General features: G+C 43.6%; 1 protein-coding gene across 1 annotated transcript; it reads left to right on the top strand.

Moving 5' to 3' along the window:
* Positions 1-12,611: 12,611 nt before the first annotated feature.
* Positions 12,612-18,121, top strand: TRAPPC5 (trafficking protein particle complex subunit 5). Its single transcript, XM_069952643.1, has 2 exons — positions 12,612-12,723; positions 17,323-18,121. The coding sequence occupies exon 2, from the start codon at positions 17,326-17,328 to the stop codon at positions 17,890-17,892; it is 567 nt and encodes a 188-aa protein (XP_069808744.1). The 5' UTR covers positions 12,612-12,723; positions 17,323-17,325; the 3' UTR covers positions 17,893-18,121.
* The last annotated feature ends 2,209 nt before the right edge of the window (positions 18,122-20,330 follow it).

Raw genomic sequence — 20,330 nt, 5'->3', positions numbered from 1 at the left:
GACATAATGCATCCATCCTCTTTCCTTCCAGATACTTACTGAAATACAGCTGTCCATACACAATTATGGTTTAGCCTGACAATTTAAGCAGGGGGACCCAACCATCTAATGTGCCTTTTGAGCATTTGGCAAACATTAATGTATGGACAGAATTAGGCTATGTTCGCACAATGTTATTTTGCAACCGTGACAGTGTGTGAACATAGCCCTAATCTGATTTATATACAGACACTTGTACAGATATGGGATTGCTGAAGCCACATCAGACCGACAAGGTTTCATTATGTGAGCATTTGGGGGGGGAATCAAAGATCAGCACTGATCACTGACTTTTGGGTATACTAAAAAAAAGAAGGTTCAAACTTGAAATACACTGTAACATCTGGTATAACATCTATTACCTGTAAATTAAAGCAAATGTACCGGTTCAAGTAGTGAATTTTTTTTGCCCACTACCTGGTCAGCGCCAGCACGGGGATCATTTTTCAAAATGCTGCCCAGTTACTACGATCAGCGCTAGATTCTTTATGTACACCAGCCTGCTTTATGCACTGGAGGTGGGCCCACTGCCCCCAGTGTTACAGTATCCCCTCCCCTCAATGACGCATCCAGATAGGATTCTAATGGAGGCGGGTCACTGAGGGGAGGAGATATCTTTACACTAGGGGTGCCGGGCCCACCTCCAGTGCATAGAACAGACCGGTGCACATGAAGGAACCAGTGCCGATCTCAGTAACTGGGCAGCGTTTCGAAAAATCTGCACTACCTAAACTGGCAGACTTGCTTTAGGGTAGATAATGCAATTTTCAAACTGAACATTAAAGGGTCCCTCCAACCAAAACTAAATTCCACCGCATTATTAGGTAACAAAATTTTTACTTATTCTTGAAAGGAAGAAAATGTCTAATTCTTGCTAGATATGTATAATCATTTCCCTGGTGTCTTTATGGTCACATCTGTTCACAGTGGTAATGGTAACGCCCACTCATGTATACATCTGTAGGAGGAGTAAGAGGGACAACACAATGTAGGGGAAATCTAGTTATTACTAGAGATGAGCGAATTGGGTTCGGGTTCGAGTCGATCCGAACCCGAACGATCGGCATTTGATTAGTGGTGGCTGCTGAACTTGGATAAAGCTCTAAGGTTGTCTGGAAAACATGGATACAGCCAATGACTATATCTATGTTTTCCACATAGCCTTAGGGCTTTATCCAACTTCAGCAGCCACCGCTAATCAAATGCCGAAAGTTCGGGTTCGGATCGACTCGAGCATGCTCCAGGTTCGCTCATCTCTAGTTATTACCTATAACCAACCTGTGAAGAGAGCCGACATGTCCTCTTAAAGGCAAAACTGCATTTGTTACTCAATGAGATCAAAAGTATAATGGATCAATTATTGAAACAGAATAAACACTGGTATAGGCTGTCACATCCATGAATAATATGTAGATTCCATCTCTGTAGCCAGTAGGAGCTTTTTGTTTGTCTCTATGTGTCTATCTTGGGATTATTATCTCCTTTAGTTTATAGGATGCTACCTGGAGCTCCTTCTAGTACAGCTATTGGGTATCACTATGTGCTATGGTGTAGATTTCTTTCAGCAGCTGCTTAAAAAAATACACTTGTGATATATGCAAATGGGATTCCATCTGCGTTAACAGGGGAAATTGTATTGTGATGTGTATTCTTGCGTATGCTTTATATTGTTTACAATTGTTGCCTCAAGCGTCATACTCCAATGAGCCATAGCTTACAATCTACTTTATTGAGTGATTGCAATTACTGTTACGGAACAGCCTCGGTATATGGAAATAAAATATATAACAACTTGTTAGCCAGTAGGGATTTATAACCCACTTTACCGTTGTACATATGTATAGATGGAAATGCTGTTAAACCCATGTTATGACCTATCAGCATTACATTTAGTTTGATCGATACCTTAGGGGTCATTTTCTAAGGTATGTTAATCTATGTGGGATTACTTCTATTTCAGCTGTAAGTCCAATTCAGGTACCTATGGGATGTTTCGTGTTCGGTGTTTACACCTCTTTCTTTTAGTAAATGTGTTGTTACGCGTTTTTGTATGTAGTGTTTGGAATGGCATTGTTATCAGACTGTCCAGTTCTTCCTTATCTGGTGTGGAACATAATCAGATGAGCATAACATGGATGAAATAAAATATGTGTGTGTGTATATGTGTGTGTATATATATATATATATATATATATATATATATATATATAGTGGTTTAAAAGTGTATCAAACATGGTGTAAAGTTAAACTGGCTCAGTTGCCCCTAGCAACCAATCGGATTCCACCTTTCATTTTCCAAAGAGTCTGTGAGGAATGAAAGGTGGATTCTGATTGGTTGCTAGGGGCAACTGAGCCAGTTTCACTTTACACCATGGGGGAGATTTATCAAACATGGTGTAAAGGGAAACTGGCTCAGTTGCCCCTAGCAACCAATAAGATTCCACCTTTCATTCATCACAGACTCTTTGGAAAATGAAAGGTGGAATATGATTGGTTGCTAGGGGCAACTGAGCCAGTTTCACTTTACACCATGTTTGATACATCCCCCTCTATTACACATACTGTCCATCTACTTTTGGACTACTATATAAATATATATATATATATATATATATATATATATATATATATATATATATAAATATATATATATATATATATATATATATATATATAAAATATATATATATATATATATATATATACACATATATACACACACACATTCACACACACTCACACACACACACACACACACACACAAACTGTATACATTACTTCCTTTATTTTCGTTGCCTTTTGTTATTTGTAATATAAATACCAATTTCCTATATACATAAAAACATCTATATATATATATATATATTTATATACATGGTGCTAAATTCCTGACAGCGACCCTTTAATTATTTTTTAAAAACTGTGATTAAGTCAATTATTTTATTTAATTTCATATCTAAATAAACCAGCAGTTTATTGTTACGTATGGCAAAGAAAATATACAAAAAGATGTGCTTTTTAAAGTATACAGCAAATGATAAACACGAGATGAATATCATTTTTACATTGGTATTGTATGTATTTGAAATATAAATTTATCTGTGTTGAAAACTAATGCTATTTTCTGTGCGTGGTTATTAAGAGGGATTCTAATGTACATAAATAAGTGAAATAAAGTTTAGACCTTTGTTCTAAGCATGAATGTGAAAACAAGATAATTGTAACTGTGTAATTCACTAACTTTGATTTTTTTTTTTTTTACACAAAATAAATCTGTAAATATATTTCTTCTGAATGTGTTTCATTGTTCTGATTTCCCTTTCATTTATGAAATGGTTGTCAATTATGTTCGTGCTTTGGGATTTATTGATATCAATGAGTGATGGTACTTTTACACGGAGTGATAATTCGCACGATTAACAATTTTGAATGAACGATTTTTTTTTATAACGATCAGCGTTTAGACGGAACGATACATCGTACGGAAAAATTGTTTGGCGATCGTTTTGCGATCGCTTAAGCCTATCTCACACATAGGTGAAATCGTTCAAAGACTGTTTATACTGAACGATCTGGAAATTTTTTGCGAACGATCAACGATGATTTGAGAACATGTTGAAAGATCAAAATGAACGATTTCTCGCTCGTCGCTTGATCAGTCGCTGCGTTTACACGTACGAATATCGTTCGAATTCGATCGTTATCGTGCAATTTCGAATGATAAATTGTTTCGTGTAAAAGGACCATTAGTCTGCTGCTCTTTAGAGTAAAATGCAGCTAATAGAGATGGGCCCAACTCAAGCATGTTCGAGTTCCATTGTTTGGCATTTGAATACCGGTGGCTGAAGAAGTTAGACTGCTAAGCAATGCTATAAGCTACTGCAGTATGTTTATGTTGGCTTATGGTCTTAAAGGGGTAATCTAACATCAGCTAAAAAAATTAAATCCTGAACCATTTAACAAATGAAATAAAGTGGATGTTAAGCACATGTTGCCAACTAGGGGAGTTAAAGGGGTACTCCGGGCAAAACTTATTTTTAAATATGTCATTACATTAAGAAAGTTATACAAATTTCTAATATACGCTTATTATGGGAAATGAACATATAGTGCTATTTCCCTCAATATAGTAGATCAGGGAGGCTCAAATTCTCTAAAAAATAGTGTCGTCACATCTCAAGTCGTATGTTCCAGCAGGGGGCGCGCTATATGTAGAAGAACAGAAGTCGCAAAATACTAGTGACCACAGTTCTACTGCGGTTTACAGCAGTGCTTTGTTATAATGATGCTGTGCCTTTAGCTGTTTTAGGCTGTTCGTTTTAGGTGATAAAATGGCACCTCAGCCCCATGCTCATTACTTGCAGGGATGCTGCTGCTGGGTGTTTTTCCCAGCCCCTCTCTCTCTCCTCCCGGCGTGCAAGCCAAGCAAAGAGGCAGGTTACTAAGGGCTGGTGCCAGGGTGCGTACCTCTGTTCTGATGTTATTGCGACCTCAGATCCGACGCGCCTGGTGGATCTGCTGCTGTACTTGAGGCCCCGGTCTGAGGAGAATTAGGCAGCAGGCGGGAGTGCTCACCCTGCTGCATCCCCGGTAACATCAAAGCAAAAGTACGCACTCCGACACCAGCCCTAAGGAGGAGAGAGAGAGGGGCCGGGAAGAACACCCAGCAGCAGCGTCCCTGCACGAAGACGTGCCGCGGTGGTAATGCAGCACAGGGGAAGCAGAGAGGGACGTGCAGGGACGCCGCTGCTGGGTATTCTTCCGGGCCTGGTGCTGGCCGGCTATGTCTGGACACAAACAGAGTACCCTGGGTCTCTTTACAATACAGGCCCCGGGAGGAGAGCCAGGCTCGGGCACGGCTACTGTCTCTTACCCGCCGGTGCTGACACATAATGACACTGAGCGCCGCCGCCTCTCTGCGCCCTGAGGACGGAGGGAGTCGGGAAATGGCACCTCAGCCCCATGCTCATTCCTTGCAGGGACGCCGCTGGGGCGCTCGGTGTCATTGTGTGTCAGCGCCGGCGGGTAAGAGACAGCAGAATGGGGCAAAAAATTACACTCCAACCAGTCCTGTAGGTGGAAAAATAAAAGCAATATGGCTCTTAGAAGAAAAGGAGGTGACATTGCTTCAATATGATCCGGGCATCAATGACCTTGGTCATGAAGGGATTAAGTAATAATTGTTCAAGGCAGAGATGCCCATTTTTGCTTAGTTATGGGGTCCCTCGTGAAGACTTGTGGTCTTCTTGTGGTCTCCAGCCTAATCTTTGTCTATCATTGCATAAAGGACAATATAAGGTCTCATCAGGAAGGACAGACCTCCAGCTTCCAGTGGCATGTTGCTCTGCACCATAACCTTACTGCTTGTCATTGCCTTGATTCCATGTGCACTAACACAGAATTTTTTGGTATGCCCATCCATTCATCCTAAGGCTTGACACTTTTATTCCTAGGAAGCAGAAAACACAGTTATATCTCTTCTACTAACAAATTTCAAATCACAAAGCATTGGAAATCATTCTCTATTCATAAAATTTCTGTTATAAGAGCAAAAAATTATCTTTTAATCTGTAGCAGGCAAGTCAAACTGGTGTGACTTAGAGTTCCTTTGCCCCAGATCTGCCATGCCTCTCCTTTATTTCTCCCCACCCTCCTCATTATCAGCAACACCACAGGGCAAGAATTCTATTGATCGCTCGTCTAAACTGCACCTGTCCAAGCAATAGAAGTAACCACCACTCAATGTGACAGGGGGCAAGTACTTGCAAATATCCACTGGTGTGGTTCCACACGAACAAGGTAGGTGGTACACAGTCCCAAAATGGGACTCAACCTAAGGACTTTTTGGTGAACACTGCACATGGACTGGATCGCTAAGGCACCTGTGCCGTGCTCACACAGGTGAGGAATAGGAGAAAATGTTCCAGTGGCATTTCTAATGGTGAAGAGGGCGGGGAGGAGGGACGGAAGGGTGGTGCAATCCTATTGCACACACACTCTAGGCCACGTCCATTTGACACAGGGCTACAAGATTAAAAGTTGTTTTTTTTAGGACAACAACTGCATCACCTGCCGAACGGACCCCAGGACAGATCTTGGATTAAAAGCAGCTATCCAAAAATACAAGTGGTTTTTGGAGGGGCAGATTGTGGGTTCAGAGTCACTTTAAACATCTGTCTCCACTGGCAGTTTATTCGCTCAACAAAACAAATTCCTCATTTGAGAGGTATGGGGGCAATCTCCAAAGCACAAATGACTAAGCATACTCAAGTAGACATAAATAAATTCCTTAAAAAATATATGGCTAAGCCTCCGTCCACAAAATATCAATTGAAACGCTTACTGCAAGATTCAGAACAAGGAGATGATTCAGATGGAAAGCCTTTCTGATCACTATGTTTCTGCTATAAACTCTCATAACGCATCAATCTGCAAATCTTTTCTGACAAAATTACTCAACAGGAGATGTGAAATAAAGCAAGTTTTCAATTTACTTTGTTTGGGGGAGATTTATCAAAGGGTGTACAATTTAGACTGCTGCAAACTGCCCACAGCAACCAATCACGGTTTCTCTTTCATTTTACCAGAGCAGAAAGCTGAGCTGTGATTGGTTGCTGTTGGCAGTTTGTACCAGTCTATATTTTACACCCTTTGATAAATCTCCCCCATTATTCTTTTAGGTATCATGCTGTAAAACAAAGCTATACTTACTTGTACTTAAATTTGGGTGCTCAAATGGTACGAAGGCTCTTTATGCCCTCACATAATAGTAGGACCCCCTATCTGAACCCTCATATAGTAGATAAGATCCTCTGTGCCTCCATACAGAAGATAGCCCCCCTCTGTGCTCCCATATAGTACTTAGGCCCCCTTTGAGCCTCATGTCTTAGTTAGGTCCACCTGAACCCCGCCCCCCCCCCCCTCACAGCTAGTCTTACTGGTAGGTAGTCACCCCCATAAGCAACCTGCATCCCCCAGTATCTAGTTTTCCCCATGTAGGCATGCCCCTATGGGTAATTTACCCACCTGCAGTTATTTTTATTTCACATAATTAAGACACCCCCATTAAAGGGGTAGTGCGGCGTTTAAAAATTATTCACTAAATAATACACATTGCAAAGTTATACAACTTTGTAATGTGTGTTATGTAAGTGAATGGCCCCCTTCCCCGTGTCCCCCCACCCCCGGAAGTGTGGTGCAGTATACTCACTGGATGACTGTCGACCCCGGCCGCCATCTTGGGACAATGACCTCATCTTTGGCCGGCCGAATCACTCCAGCCGTCCCCAGAGATTTATGAAAGGGTGTAAATATATACCTGGTGTAAAGTGCCCACAGCAACCAATCACAGCTCAGCTTTCAGCTCTGGTAGAATATAAGAGGAGCTGTGATTGGTTGCTGTGGGCAGTTTACACCGGGTGTATATTTACACCCTTTCATAAATCTCCCCCATTGTGTTTATTATGTATTGTGCCAGTGTAGATTTGGTATCTGACCAGTCGTTGTAAGGTTATGTTCACACAACGTCGAAAAAAAGAGAAAAGGCGGCCGCTTATTCTATTGAAAATTGACCTTAATACAATGCAATGAAATCAATGGAATGACGGACATCCAATGCACACAATATTCTCCTACAACAACCCTGCTAGCCCGCCTCAGGCTAGTATGCAATGTTTCCTAAAAAACAAAATCAAAAGTTCACAATAATTAAAATGACACAAGGTGAGGTAAAATTATGCACAAGGCGGTATGATCACTACAATATAGTCTATAACAAATGCATATCTACCATGTATGAGTGGCGCTGAACCAAAATTGTAACTGAATAGTACCAGTAATAACACCCGACCCTGGCTCTGCTGCCCAAAAAAACACTGATGATGTAAATATTGCTAAAAAGATACTACTGCACCACCCCTAATAAGGCCTGATGTAAGGTGCTGTTAGTAAGTAATAGGGAGCCATTCCAAGTGGTGTCTGAGATCTCCCACCCAACACATAGTGACCATACCTGATGTAAGCTGCGTGCTACACCGCCTCCAACGCACATTTCGCGATTTTGCTTGCTCACGGAGGTGTGCTAGTCCCATCTAATCTGCTCTATTTATGAGGATACCGGGTTTGCAGACGCCTCCCCTTGCTGGTCACGTGATCGCACGCTACCGCGCGGCGTCCTGACATCACACGTCACACCCGGAGGCGGACGTAATGACGTCTACAGTCGCGTTGCCAAAGCGCCGAGCACGCTTACAGACAAGGTTGCGGCGTCACCCAGCAGGTATCTCAGACACCACTTGGAAGCGCTCACCCAGCGGCTAGCAAAGTCAGCGTGTGATTGTAATAGCCAGATACGTATCAATTGAAATGTAAACCAGATCCCCGAACTAATATCATATATACAGACCATAAACAAAATAATATACATAAACACAATCCATATCAAGGTGCTAGTGCTGCTAAAGTGCCTGATGCAAAGTCGTGAATATATATAATTATGCATCTATAAACAATATATCTACCCTAAACAGTAATATGTCCTTATACATCTATGAGCAATATCTACCCTATAACAATATATCTACCTTATAAATTTACTGTGACCAATACATGAAATTACTACATATAACAACGCATATTGTGTAAAAACCACATAATATGTATGCGTGTAACATATATACCCAATAATAAATCAATCTACGTGTAAAATAATACATAATTATAATTACGTGTAAAACCACATGATGAGTGCTAATAAAAATCCTTATCCTACTAATTCTATGCAAGTGAACAAAGTGCCAATGTGAATATATCAAATCCTCAAAAATACAAAACCCGTGCAATGGGGAAGAAGGAACTTTTTTGCACTAACCCGATGAGAAATGTGGATCCAGTTTATAGATGACATACTCTTTATTTGGCAGGGTAATGAAATGGAGCTGCTGCGGTTCGTGGAAGATCTTAATAAGAACCAGAAAAATATCAAATTGACCATGAAATACAGCCAGGAGAGCATTGAAGTCTTGGATGTAAAGATCTTGGATGTGAAGATCTTTAAAGGTAAGGATGGCCTTATTGGTACAGATCTTTTCCGTAAAGAAACATTGGTAAACTCGTTGCTACATGCAACCTCGTTTCATCCTAAACCCACTATTAGAGGGATACTGGTGGGACAGTTCTTGAGAGCTCGGCGATTATGTTCTGATTATGTTCTGACGATGCCTCCTTTTAAAAACAGGCCAGTGATCTTACCACACATTTTGAATCCAGAGGATATGGCAAGAAGACCATAAGGAAAGGTTTTGATCGAGCCCGATGGGCGAAAAGGGAAGATCTCCTGAAACCCAAGGAGGGAGTACAAGATAAGACCCATGACCAGGTGAGATTTATAACCGCATTTAATGACAAAGCGGGAGTGATGAGGAATATATTGTTGAAATTCTGGCCGGTTCTTCAAGCGGATCCAATGATTGGAAGGTGGATCACGGATAGACCATCAGTAACCTATAAGAGAGCAAAAAATTTTAAGGATATTCTGGTACAGAGGTACAACGGTCCAAAATGTGTTCGGATCCAAGGGCCCCAGGTGGGGGTGTTACCCCTCAAACATAGAAAGAGCAGTGGAATTTTGTTCCAGTGATGGCACAAAGAAATTCAAGATTACACAACACATCACGTGTGGGACCGAAGGCGTGATATACTACGCTACATGTCCATGTAACCTTATATATGTGGGACTGACCTCACGCAAGCTGAAAATACGAGTACGGGAACACATACATGATATCCTCCGTGGAATGGAAGTAGAGGACACATCGACATTTAAAGCGATCCCTAGGCACTTTAGGACATACCACAATGGAAATGGAAATCTCCTGAGAGTGAAAGGCATTGACAGGGTCCACATTGGAAATGGTGGAGGAGACTGGAAAAAGATCTTGGCACAGTTGGTGTCGAAATGGATCATGAAGGTGGACTGTGTAAGTCCGAAGGGTTTAAATGAGATGCTAAGTTTTGCCCCTTTCTTGTGATTATGCACTTATGTTATGACCCAATAGGATAATTAGTGATAGCGTGTTCTCTGGGGTCCCTCTTTTTTCTTTTAATGGTGTTGTTTATATACTAATGTTTTTATCCTTTTGCTTTTAGAATACCCTGTTCTGCTCTGTTGTTGAGGGTATCCAGTGGAAACATCGAAGAAGCGAATAAAGGAAACCGTATACTAATTTTATCATACATCTTTCGATATACGGAGATCCCCATTTTTATAAATATATATTTTTTATAAACAGATTTCTTTATAAATATATATTTTTTTACAAATATCTTTCATTAATTTCTTACAGACTTTTAAATATATTGACATTTGAATCACTTGGTCTTTTATTATCATGTATCATAATATATTTTTGTACTTCATTGCACGGGTTTTGTATTTTTGAGGATTTGATATATTCACATTGGCACTTTGTTCACTTGCATAGAATTAGTAGGATAAGGATTTTTATTAGCACTCATCATGTGGTTTTACACGTAATTATAATTATGTATTATTTTACACGTAGATTGATTTATTATTGGGTATATATTTTACACGCATACATATTATGCGTTTTTTACACAATATGCGTTGTTATATGTAGTAATTTCATGTATTGGTCACAGTAAATTTATAAGGTAGATATATTGTTATAGGGTAGATATTGCTCATAGATGTATAAGGACATATTACTGTTTAGGGTAGATATATTGTTTATAGATGCATAATTATATATATTCACGACTTTGCATCAGGCACTTTAGCAGCACTAGCACCTTGATATGGATTGTGTTTATGTATATTATTTTGTTTATGGTCTGTATATATGATATTAGTTCGGGGATCTGGTTTACATTTCAATTGATATGTATCTGGCTACTACAATCACACGCTGACTTTGCTAGCCGCTTGGTGAGCGCTTCCAAGTGGTGTCTGAGATACCTGCTGGGTGACGCCACAACCTTGTCTGTAAGCGTGCTCGGCGCTATGGCAACGCGACCGTTGCCGTCATTACGTCCGCCTCCGGGTGTGACGTGTGATGTCAGGACGCTGCGCGGTAGCGTGCGATCATGTGACCAGCAAGAGGAGGCGTCTGCAAACCCGGTATCCTCATAAATAGAGCAGATTAGATGGGACTAGCACACCTCCGTGAGCAAGCAAATCGCGAAACGTGCGTTGGAGGCGGTGTAGCACGCAGCTTACATCAGGTATGGTCACTATGTGTTGGGTGGGAGATCTCAGACACCACTTGGAATGGCTCCCTATTGCTTACTAACAGCACCTTATATCAGGCCTTATTAGAGGTGGTGCAGTAGTATCTTTTTAGCAATATTTACATCATCAGTGTTTTTTGGGCAGCAGAGCCAGGGTCGGGTTATATTACTGGTACTATTCAGTTACAATTTTGGTTCAGCCCCACTCATACATGCTAGATATGCATTTGTTATAGACTATATTGTAGTGATCATACCGCCTTGTGCATAATTTTACCTCACCTTGTGTCATTTTAATTATTGTGAACTTTTGATTTTGTTAATAAAAATTATTTGTGGTTTCTCAGTGAATTTTGCCTCGTTTTTTAGGAAACATCCAATGCACACTGTATAAAATGACGGGCGTTGTCTGCGTGCACGCAAAATAATGATCATCTCAGATGTCTATTGCAAACAGTGGACGTTGTTTTTTAGTTGTTCACACACAGTTTTTTCTTTTTCACTGACCGCTCACCGTTTTTACCATTGGAGCCCATTCACACTATGGAATCTGCATCGAAATTCTGTGCGGAAACACACGCTGCGCCAAATTCTGCCTTCTAGCTGTTTGAATGGGAGGGCTCGGGCACCTCCACTCTCGGAATTGACAAGTCACTTCTTTCAGGGGAGAGGTTCAGAGAGCAGAGGTGCGCGACCCCTCTCAGGCCGAGCCCGTAAGGGGAGGGCCCTGGTTCCTTAGTGTGAACAGGCCCTTAAATTCAATTGCCAATAGATCCACCTAATGGTGCATTTACACAGAAAGATTTATCGGACAGATTTTTCAAGCCAAAACCCAAGCCAGGAATGGATTTGAGAAGAGGAGAAATCTCAGTCTTTCCTTTATGACCTGTTCTCTGTTTATAGTCTGTTCCTACTCTAGCCATGGTGCGGCGTTTGCCGGCGACCACCACACCGCAAAGCCAGTGCCCACAGATCTAAACACACCATAAACTAGCATGATGTACCAGCAGCTGTCATTGCACGAAATTACGGACGTTATTTTAAACGGAGAGGGGGAACAACGTTGTGTGAACATAGCCTATACCAGCATTATCTTCCTAAGCTTCATGCTGCTATTGTCCTGTGCTATAGGGGACACTATTGTACGTGGGCTATGAGATTTGTGTGTACATCCATTGTATGTTTGTGTTTAGCATACGGAAGCTTCCCTCCCTGCAGCCAATCACAGACCGCCCCTTGTTACGTCACAGCACATGACTGGTAGCGCCCTGAGAAACCATCCGTCAGTGGCCACGTGATACAGAAGGCGTGGCCGCGCTCTGCGTCAGATGACGTCTGGCTTCCTTTACGGTAGCTGCACTTCCTGTCTTGTCCGGGATCTGTTTCCTGCGTTGTTCTTGCATTAGCCCGATATATAATAAGACATATACCGAGGTAAGCGGGGACGGTAGAGGACGGCGGTGTCACTTCAATGGGCGGGAGGCTTTACGGTTCTATCTGAGAGTAGGGCTGAAGAATCTCATAGACTGGATGTGTACGATCAGTGTGAGAGTATGAGGAGTGTACTGCAGAGGAGCAGCGCTGCGTAGTCATGTGTTCCCTGTGTCTGCTACCTGCTGGGTGCTCGTATGTCATTTAACTCCGCCCTCTCAGGGTCACTGACAGCTGTTTTGCAGCAGTGGCGTCAGTGAAGCCTCAGGTCTTTTGGGTGCGCAGTCCCATGTAATTTCAGACTATAGTTTGGTGGTGCATTGTGGGGGATCTAGTCTATTGAAGTTTTGGAGGGGCTTATCAAGCATGGAATGGATGGTGACACGTCCTGGTTACTTAAAGGTCACGGCCATTCTTTGGTCAGTTCGTTATGGCTGGATGAGTTGCCAAGGCAACCAAACCATGCCTGGTAAGTTCTGTGTCCTGGCAGTATTAGAATAGGGCACATTAGGTAAATGAGACCTAGGTGGGAAGGTTGCCAAGGCAACTGCCCTGCATGAAGGCCTCTCTCCACTGCAAACATTTGGGAGCATGTGACGTGCGCCATGGCAGTGACCCTCTACAGGGGTTACCCAGTCCAGATAAAAGTTTTGGCATAAAAACTGATTAACCCCCCCCCCCCCTCATCACTGCCCCCAGGATGGTATCGGGTCCTCACACATCAATACTGCTTTCAGGCTGACACACAGGAAATGCCTGCTTAGCCAATGAGTGGGTGAGGCTGGACACTGCCAGGGCCTGTCATTGGCTGTGTGGGCATATGGTGTGAAAATGCTGATAGGACAGATGGGCTTAGAGGGGAAGTCTGGGTAAATTAAAAAAATTTATGCAGGGGGTGAGTCAATTGAGTACGTTGATATATCGCTTATGAATCAATTGAGTGCGTTGATATATCGCTTATGAATCAATTGAGTGCGTTGATATATCGCTTATGAATAAAAATTTGTCATGATACAATATGGATAATAAATCTGGGTCATATTGTGTACTATTGTCTGTAATAGTGATGCACTGAAAGATCGATACTCGGGGCAAAAAATGGATTGGTAACAGGATTCCCCAGTATTTGATACTTTATGTTAAGGTGACTGTACCACCAGGCCCAAGCTGAAGCACTGGAGGCGGGCTGACCCACCCTTAGTGGGAGGAAGCCCTAGCCCCTCTATGATAGGGTTCCATTGATTCTAATGGAGTCACGTGACGGAGGGGCTGGAGTTTCTTCCCACTAAGGGTGGGTGGGTCGGCCCGCCTCCAGTGCTTCAGCCTGGGCCTGGTGGTACAGTCACTTTAAGCTGTGCAGCTTAAAGCGACCCTGTACCCACAGCCTGCACCCCCCCCCCCCCCCCCAAACCGCTTGAACCTTCAGATAGCTGCTTTTAATCCAAGATCTGTCCTGGGGTCCATTTGGCAGGAGATGCAGTTGTTGACCTAAAAAACAACTTTTAAACTTGCAGCCCTGTGTCAAACTGCCGTGGCCTAGAGTATTCATGCCCTAGGCTTGTACCGTCACTCCTTCCCACCCTCTTCATCATTAGGAATGTCACTGGCAGGATTTTTCCGATTTCTCTGCAGTGAACACTGCACGGGTGCCTTAATGATCCAGCCCATGTGCCGTGCTCACACAGCTGATGAATACAAAAATACCTGCCTGGAATATTCCTAATGATGGAGAGGTTGTGCCGGGCTAATGCATGGACCCTCTAAGCCACGACAATTTGACACAGGGCTGCAAGTTTAAAAGTTGTTTTCTAGGACAATAACTGCATCACCTGTGGAACGGACCCCAGGACAGATCTTGGATTAAAAGCAGCTATCTGAAGGTACAATTGGTTTGGGGGAGATTGTGGGTACAGGGTCACTTTAACATAAAGTATAGTGCAAAGAACATGACAGGTGGCTAGCTGAGCACCTGCCATGTTCTCTGTGCTCCGCACACGGCAGTGCTAACTTCAATCAGTAGTAGCGGTGGATCTGCCGTCACCTCTCGGTGTAGTCCGAGTTCCGCAGCAGCTCCTGCTCCATGCTGGCCGGTCCCAGTGCCAGCCTATTGTCCAGTGAATCATCTGTGAGCAGGAGAAGAGATGTAGAGCGCAGCAAACTAGGTGAGAGAGCTCCAGCATGTTGCAGTCTATGTGTGTGCCAGATAATCTGGTTAAGGGGTTATCCAGTGCTACAAAAACATGGCCACTTTCTTTTAGAGACAACACCACTCTTGTCTCCAGTTCAGGTGCTGTTTGCAAACTGAGCAGCAAAACCCCGCTTAAGCTGGAGACTAGAGTGGAGCTGTCTCTGGAAGAAAGTGGCCATGTTTTTGTAGCACTGGATAACCCCTTTAATAACACACAGGGCCAGGGGTTAACCCCTCACTGCCCACTAACATAGGAGAACCAGCTCGGGGTATGGCTGCATGTCATTTAGCCAGGAGAGGAGACCACTGCAGAGGTTTTCTATGGGACCACCTCTCCTCTCTGTGGCCCCCAGCTGCAGGATGTGTCCAGGAATCACTGGCTGCAGATCCCGGCCCTACACTCCCAATTAGAGACAAACATGCAACAGGGATGTACATCCCTGCTGCGAGTTTTTCCGCAGCCCGTCCCGTTAACCCCCCGGCCGCTGGAGACTATACATCACCATGTCCCCGCTCCTGCTTGCTTCGGCGGTTCCCGGCACGTCCGGCCCGGCCAATCAGTGCGCTGCCCCGCCGCAGCGCACTGACTGACCGAGCGGGATGTGAAGACATCGGGAACCGCCGAAGCAAGCAGGAATGGGGACCCGGTGATGTATAGACTCCATCGGCCGGGAGGGTAACGGGGCGAGCTGTGGACAAACTCGCTGCAGGGATGTACATCCCTGCTGCGAGTTTGTCTCTCATTGAGAGTATAGGGCCGGGATCCGCAGCGAGTTTGACTGCGTAGAAACTTGCTGTGGATACTTCAAGTGTGTTTGTACCCTTACAGCTGCTGCATCTCTATGGGAGGGCTCACGCCTCTGCTCTCCGCTCAAATAATTGACATTCTCAGAGTTTCGCCATGGAATTCTGTCCCATATCTCAGCGTAAACATACCTTATAAATCTGGTCTATTATTTACTGTCCCACCATGGGGACGTCACTATATTTCATTGCATAACTGCAGGTACATTACACTGCAGTGCTTATATGTACTAGCAATGTAATATGCCTGCCTTAGGCTGAGCCAGATCAGCTACCATAGCTATGAAACAGGAGGGCTCATGGAGGCTTCTGGTTGTCATAGCAACCTTCTGAGCGATTGTACAGCCCCGTTGGTGAACAGAGGGAGAATTCTCCCTCTGTTCTGCCCGATAGATGCTGTGATAGCACTGATCACAGCACCTATAGGGTTAACTGCCAAGATCTGGGCTCGGCAGTTGCAACAGGTGCCCAACTCTCACTGACAGCCAGGTTCCCCCGTGGATTGCCCGAGTGCAGAAGCTGTCATGTACCGGCACATTTATCTGCGGGAACTGTTTTTCAAATAGGACATGCTGGTACGTAATTATGTGGGTAGGGGTTAAAGCGACTCTGTACCCACAATCTGTCCCCCCCAAACCACTTGTACCTTTAGATAGCTGCTTTTAATCCAAGATCTGTCCTGGGGTCCGTTTGGCAGGTGATGCAGTTATTGTCATAAAAACAACTTTTAATCCTGCAGCGCTGTGTCTAACGGCCGGGGCTTACATTTGTATATGCATTAGGCTGGCACCACCTCTCCGTCCTTCCTCCCCACCCTCCTCATCATTAGGAATGATCCAGAAACATTTACTGCTGTTTGAGCTGTGCACAGGTGTATTAATGCTACAGCCCTTATTCATTATACGCACAGGTGGGGAATAGGAAGCAATCTGCTTGGAGTATTCCTAATGATGAGCAGGGTGGGGAGGAAGGACGGAGAGGTTGTGCCAGCCTAATGCATATACAAATATAAGCCCCGGCCGTTAGACACAGCGCTGCAGGACTAAAAGTTGTTTTTATGACAATAACTGCATCCCCTGCCAAACGGACCCCAGGACAGATCTTGGATTAAAAGCAGCTAGCCGAAGGTACAAGGGGTTTGGGCGGGGGGCTCAGATTGTGGGTACAGAGTCGCATTACACGGTATGGCTACACGTGGTCTCCATTACTTATCTGTTTATACATTTTGCCATAGGCAGGCTGTACTAGCAGATCACAGAAAAGGGAGTTCAGTGCATTTCAGCAGCAAGATATTGGATTAAAAATACTGATTGTTTATATTATCCCAAGTGGGGCTTAAAAACTGTAGTAATTTTTTTAAAAAATTTTAACCTTTTAATGGCTGCTGATCCTTATTTTTTTTTTTTTTTTTTTTAAATCTGGCTGCCATTAAGGGTTCCTATGGCTGTCACCTTTTCATGGTCTCTTGACCTAACAGTCATCTAGCAAGTGTCAGCAGTTTAAAAACATGGATTGCATCTGACAGATCCACTTTAAATAGCACTTTTGTAATTGCTTAGATCTATGTATATTGAATGGGCACCTTTTTATCAATCTTATGTTTTTCTCAGGTCATGGATTCCCGCTTTAGCCGAGGGAAGTCTACGATTTTAGAGCGTTCACTTGCTAGGCCAAAGACCGAGGTGAGCCTTAGCGCATTTGCGCTTCTATTTTCCGAAATAGTCCAGTACTGCCAAAATCGTGTTTATTCCGTTTCTGAGCTCCAAGCTAAACTATCTGAGCTGGGCCAACAAGTTGGATGTCGTATTCTTGATCCACTGGTGATGAGAGAGAAAAATGGAAAACGTGAGACCAAAGTTATAAGCGCACTGCTCTTCATAAAGGTTGTCGCTTGGAAAGCTCTTTTTGGTAAAGAAGCGGACAAGCTAGAGCAAGCAAATGATGATGACAAAACCTACTATATTATCGAAAAGGATCCTCTTATCAACTCATACATTTCTGTTCCAAAGGAAAACAGTACTTTGAACTGTGCATCTTTTACAGCTGGCATTGTAGAGTCCCTGTTGACCTGCAGTGGATTTCCAGCCAAAGTTACAGCCCATTGGCACAAAGGAACCACTCTTATGATTAAGTTTGATGAGTCTGTAATAGCACGGGATAAAGCACTGGATGGACGCTAGCTGATAGACATCGGCCACAGTCTCTGATCTCCTTGATGTCACACTTATCATCTTACCATTGTGGAAGTAAGCATGACGGAGAAGGTCTACTCACCCTATAGTTTTCTGAGGCTTTAGGTTAAATTGAAGAACTTATCTTTACTGTTTGCGTTTTTTTTTCAGATGTAACTATTTAAGCATAGCAGAAGTCATGTTCATTAAAACAAATTAAAAAAAATGATTGCTTACACTGCTTTGTTTGTTTGTTTATTTTTTAATACAAATTTTTATTGGAACATTTCAATAAATATTTTTATATATTCTGATTGTGAAACAAAGAAAAAACACAGTATAGTGGGTATTGTTTCATGAAACAAAATGCTAGACAACCTCTTTTAGTACTGAAAGGGAACCAGTCACCTGAAAAATCGATATGACGCTGTTAATCTGTGCTAATATGTCCCCTAACTCACTTCCCACACATATATTTATAGCGGCCGCCCCTGCCCGATATACCCACAAATCATACTTTGATCTTGTCTAGCTCTGTATGCTAATTCATGTCAGGTAGTCATCTAGGCGTTTCTTTAGGCCAAGTAGTCATGGCCCTGGGGCTCTGTTTCATTGTAATCAGACCTCTATGGGCATGATTCACAGCCCTGTGTCACTGCATCATAATCCGGGGGCAGGCCTGGGACTGCGTAGCTGACATACACAGCACAATGGCACCCTATCCCCACTGTACTCTGTTTGTGTGAAATAGCTTTGGCATCTCACAGCTTCCGCTTTACATAGCGTCGGTGAATGGATTGTTTTGACCCTGCTGCAGCGACCACCACAGTCGAAAGAGGTGTTATTCCTGTGGCGGTGGCTGCAGCAGGGTTAAAATAATCAATCCAGCAACGCTCTGATTCCACCCCACCCCCGGGAAATTACAGTGTGTGGCCCCCTCCTCCTCTTCAATCAGTGTTCCCTGGACGCTCCATCTCCCACTGACAGCAGCGCCCCTGTACACCCCCTCCTCTCCTTTCACCTGTCCTTCCTGTGCCGCTAATACATGACTGTGTGGCAAAATGAGGATAGGTGAGAGGAGGGGGCCACAGACAGCGATCGGAGGGGGGGGCGAGGAGCTGCTGTCACAGAGGGAGATGGAGTGACCGGAGAGCACAGGTGGAAGGAGAGGAGGAGGCCACAAACAGTAATCACTGGATCAGTTTTTCTCAGCACATTTAAAGGCGCAGCAACGCACCTTGTTGGGGGGGGTTGTGTGTGTCTATTTTTTGCCAACGCATTTGGGATAACAACTACGCACCCTTTTGGGGGTCTATTTTTGGCAACACATTGAGGGGGGGGGGGGAAATCCACCCTGTTGGGAACACTTACAATAGAGGCCCTTAAGAAACGCAAAGTCCCATATGCACTCATCAAAGAAGGTCCTGAACCCCTGAACTGCACATGCCCCGTGCACTAGGAATGTGTGTATATATATATATATATATATATATATATATATATATATATATATATATATATGTTCCTGACTGTGAGGGATTTGATGTGTGCGGGTCTGCTGCAGTGAGAGCGGTCCCGCACACATCAGATTCCCGCGAGCTGAGGATAAAGAGCGATCTATAGCGATTGTGGCGTAAAAGGTACTTAGTGACAGGACAAGCTCCTGTCACTGAGTGATCGGGACCGCTGACGGGGTCCCAATCACTCTGATTTTAATAAAAAGCGATCAAAACTTTTCTATTACTAAGAACTAGAGCTTATGGCGCAAAACATGACACCTCAACCAGCCCTGTAGGTGGAAAAATAAAAGCGGCTCTTAGAAGGTGGAGAGGAACATTGCATTAATTTGACTCGGACATCCGTGCATCAATAGGCTCGGTCCTGAAGGGGTTAAGAAATGAACGGCCCCATATGCACCAACAAAGGAAGGTCCTAAAGAAAAGCACAGCCCTATTTGGTCAGTTACACCATAAGGTAGAGTGAGCTGCTGGGAGATCTATTTTTAAAAAGTAATTTGGGGGTGCAGCCTGTTGGGGGTCTGTTGTTTGGCAACTTATTTGGGCATGCAGCTAGGCACCCTGTTGGGGGTCTAATTTTTTTGGCAACACGTTTAGGGGTGCAGCCATACACTACATTAGGGGTTTAATTATTGGCAACACACTTGGGGGTTCACCAGTGCACTCTGCTGAGGGATAAATCTTTGACAACATATCTGGGGGTTCAGCTACACACCCCTTTGGGGGCGGGGTTTTAATATTTTGCAACCCATTTTAGGTTCAACTATTCACTCTGCTGGGGGTTCAAGTTTTTGGCAGAACATTTGGGGGTGCAGAAACATACCCTGCTGGGGGGGGGTTATTTTTGGCAACACAATTGGGGGTTCAGAAACGCATTTGAGGGAAGAAGCAACGCATCCTGTTATGAACACAACACGCATTCATCAAGGA

The sequence above is a fragment of the Dendropsophus ebraccatus genome, chromosome 14 (genome assembly GCF_027789765.1).
Source record: "Dendropsophus ebraccatus isolate aDenEbr1 chromosome 14, aDenEbr1.pat, whole genome shotgun sequence".
Lineage (NCBI taxonomy): Eukaryota > Metazoa > Chordata > Amphibia > Anura > Hylidae > Dendropsophus > Dendropsophus ebraccatus.
This window is presented reverse-complemented; position numbering and strand designations above follow the sequence as displayed.

What these genes read in the sequence shown, in the direction of transcription:
- TRAPPC5 (XM_069952643.1), top strand. Translation starts at nt 17,326, where the DNA reads ATGGATTCCCGCTTTAGCCGAGGGAAGTCTACGATTTTAGAGCGTTCA.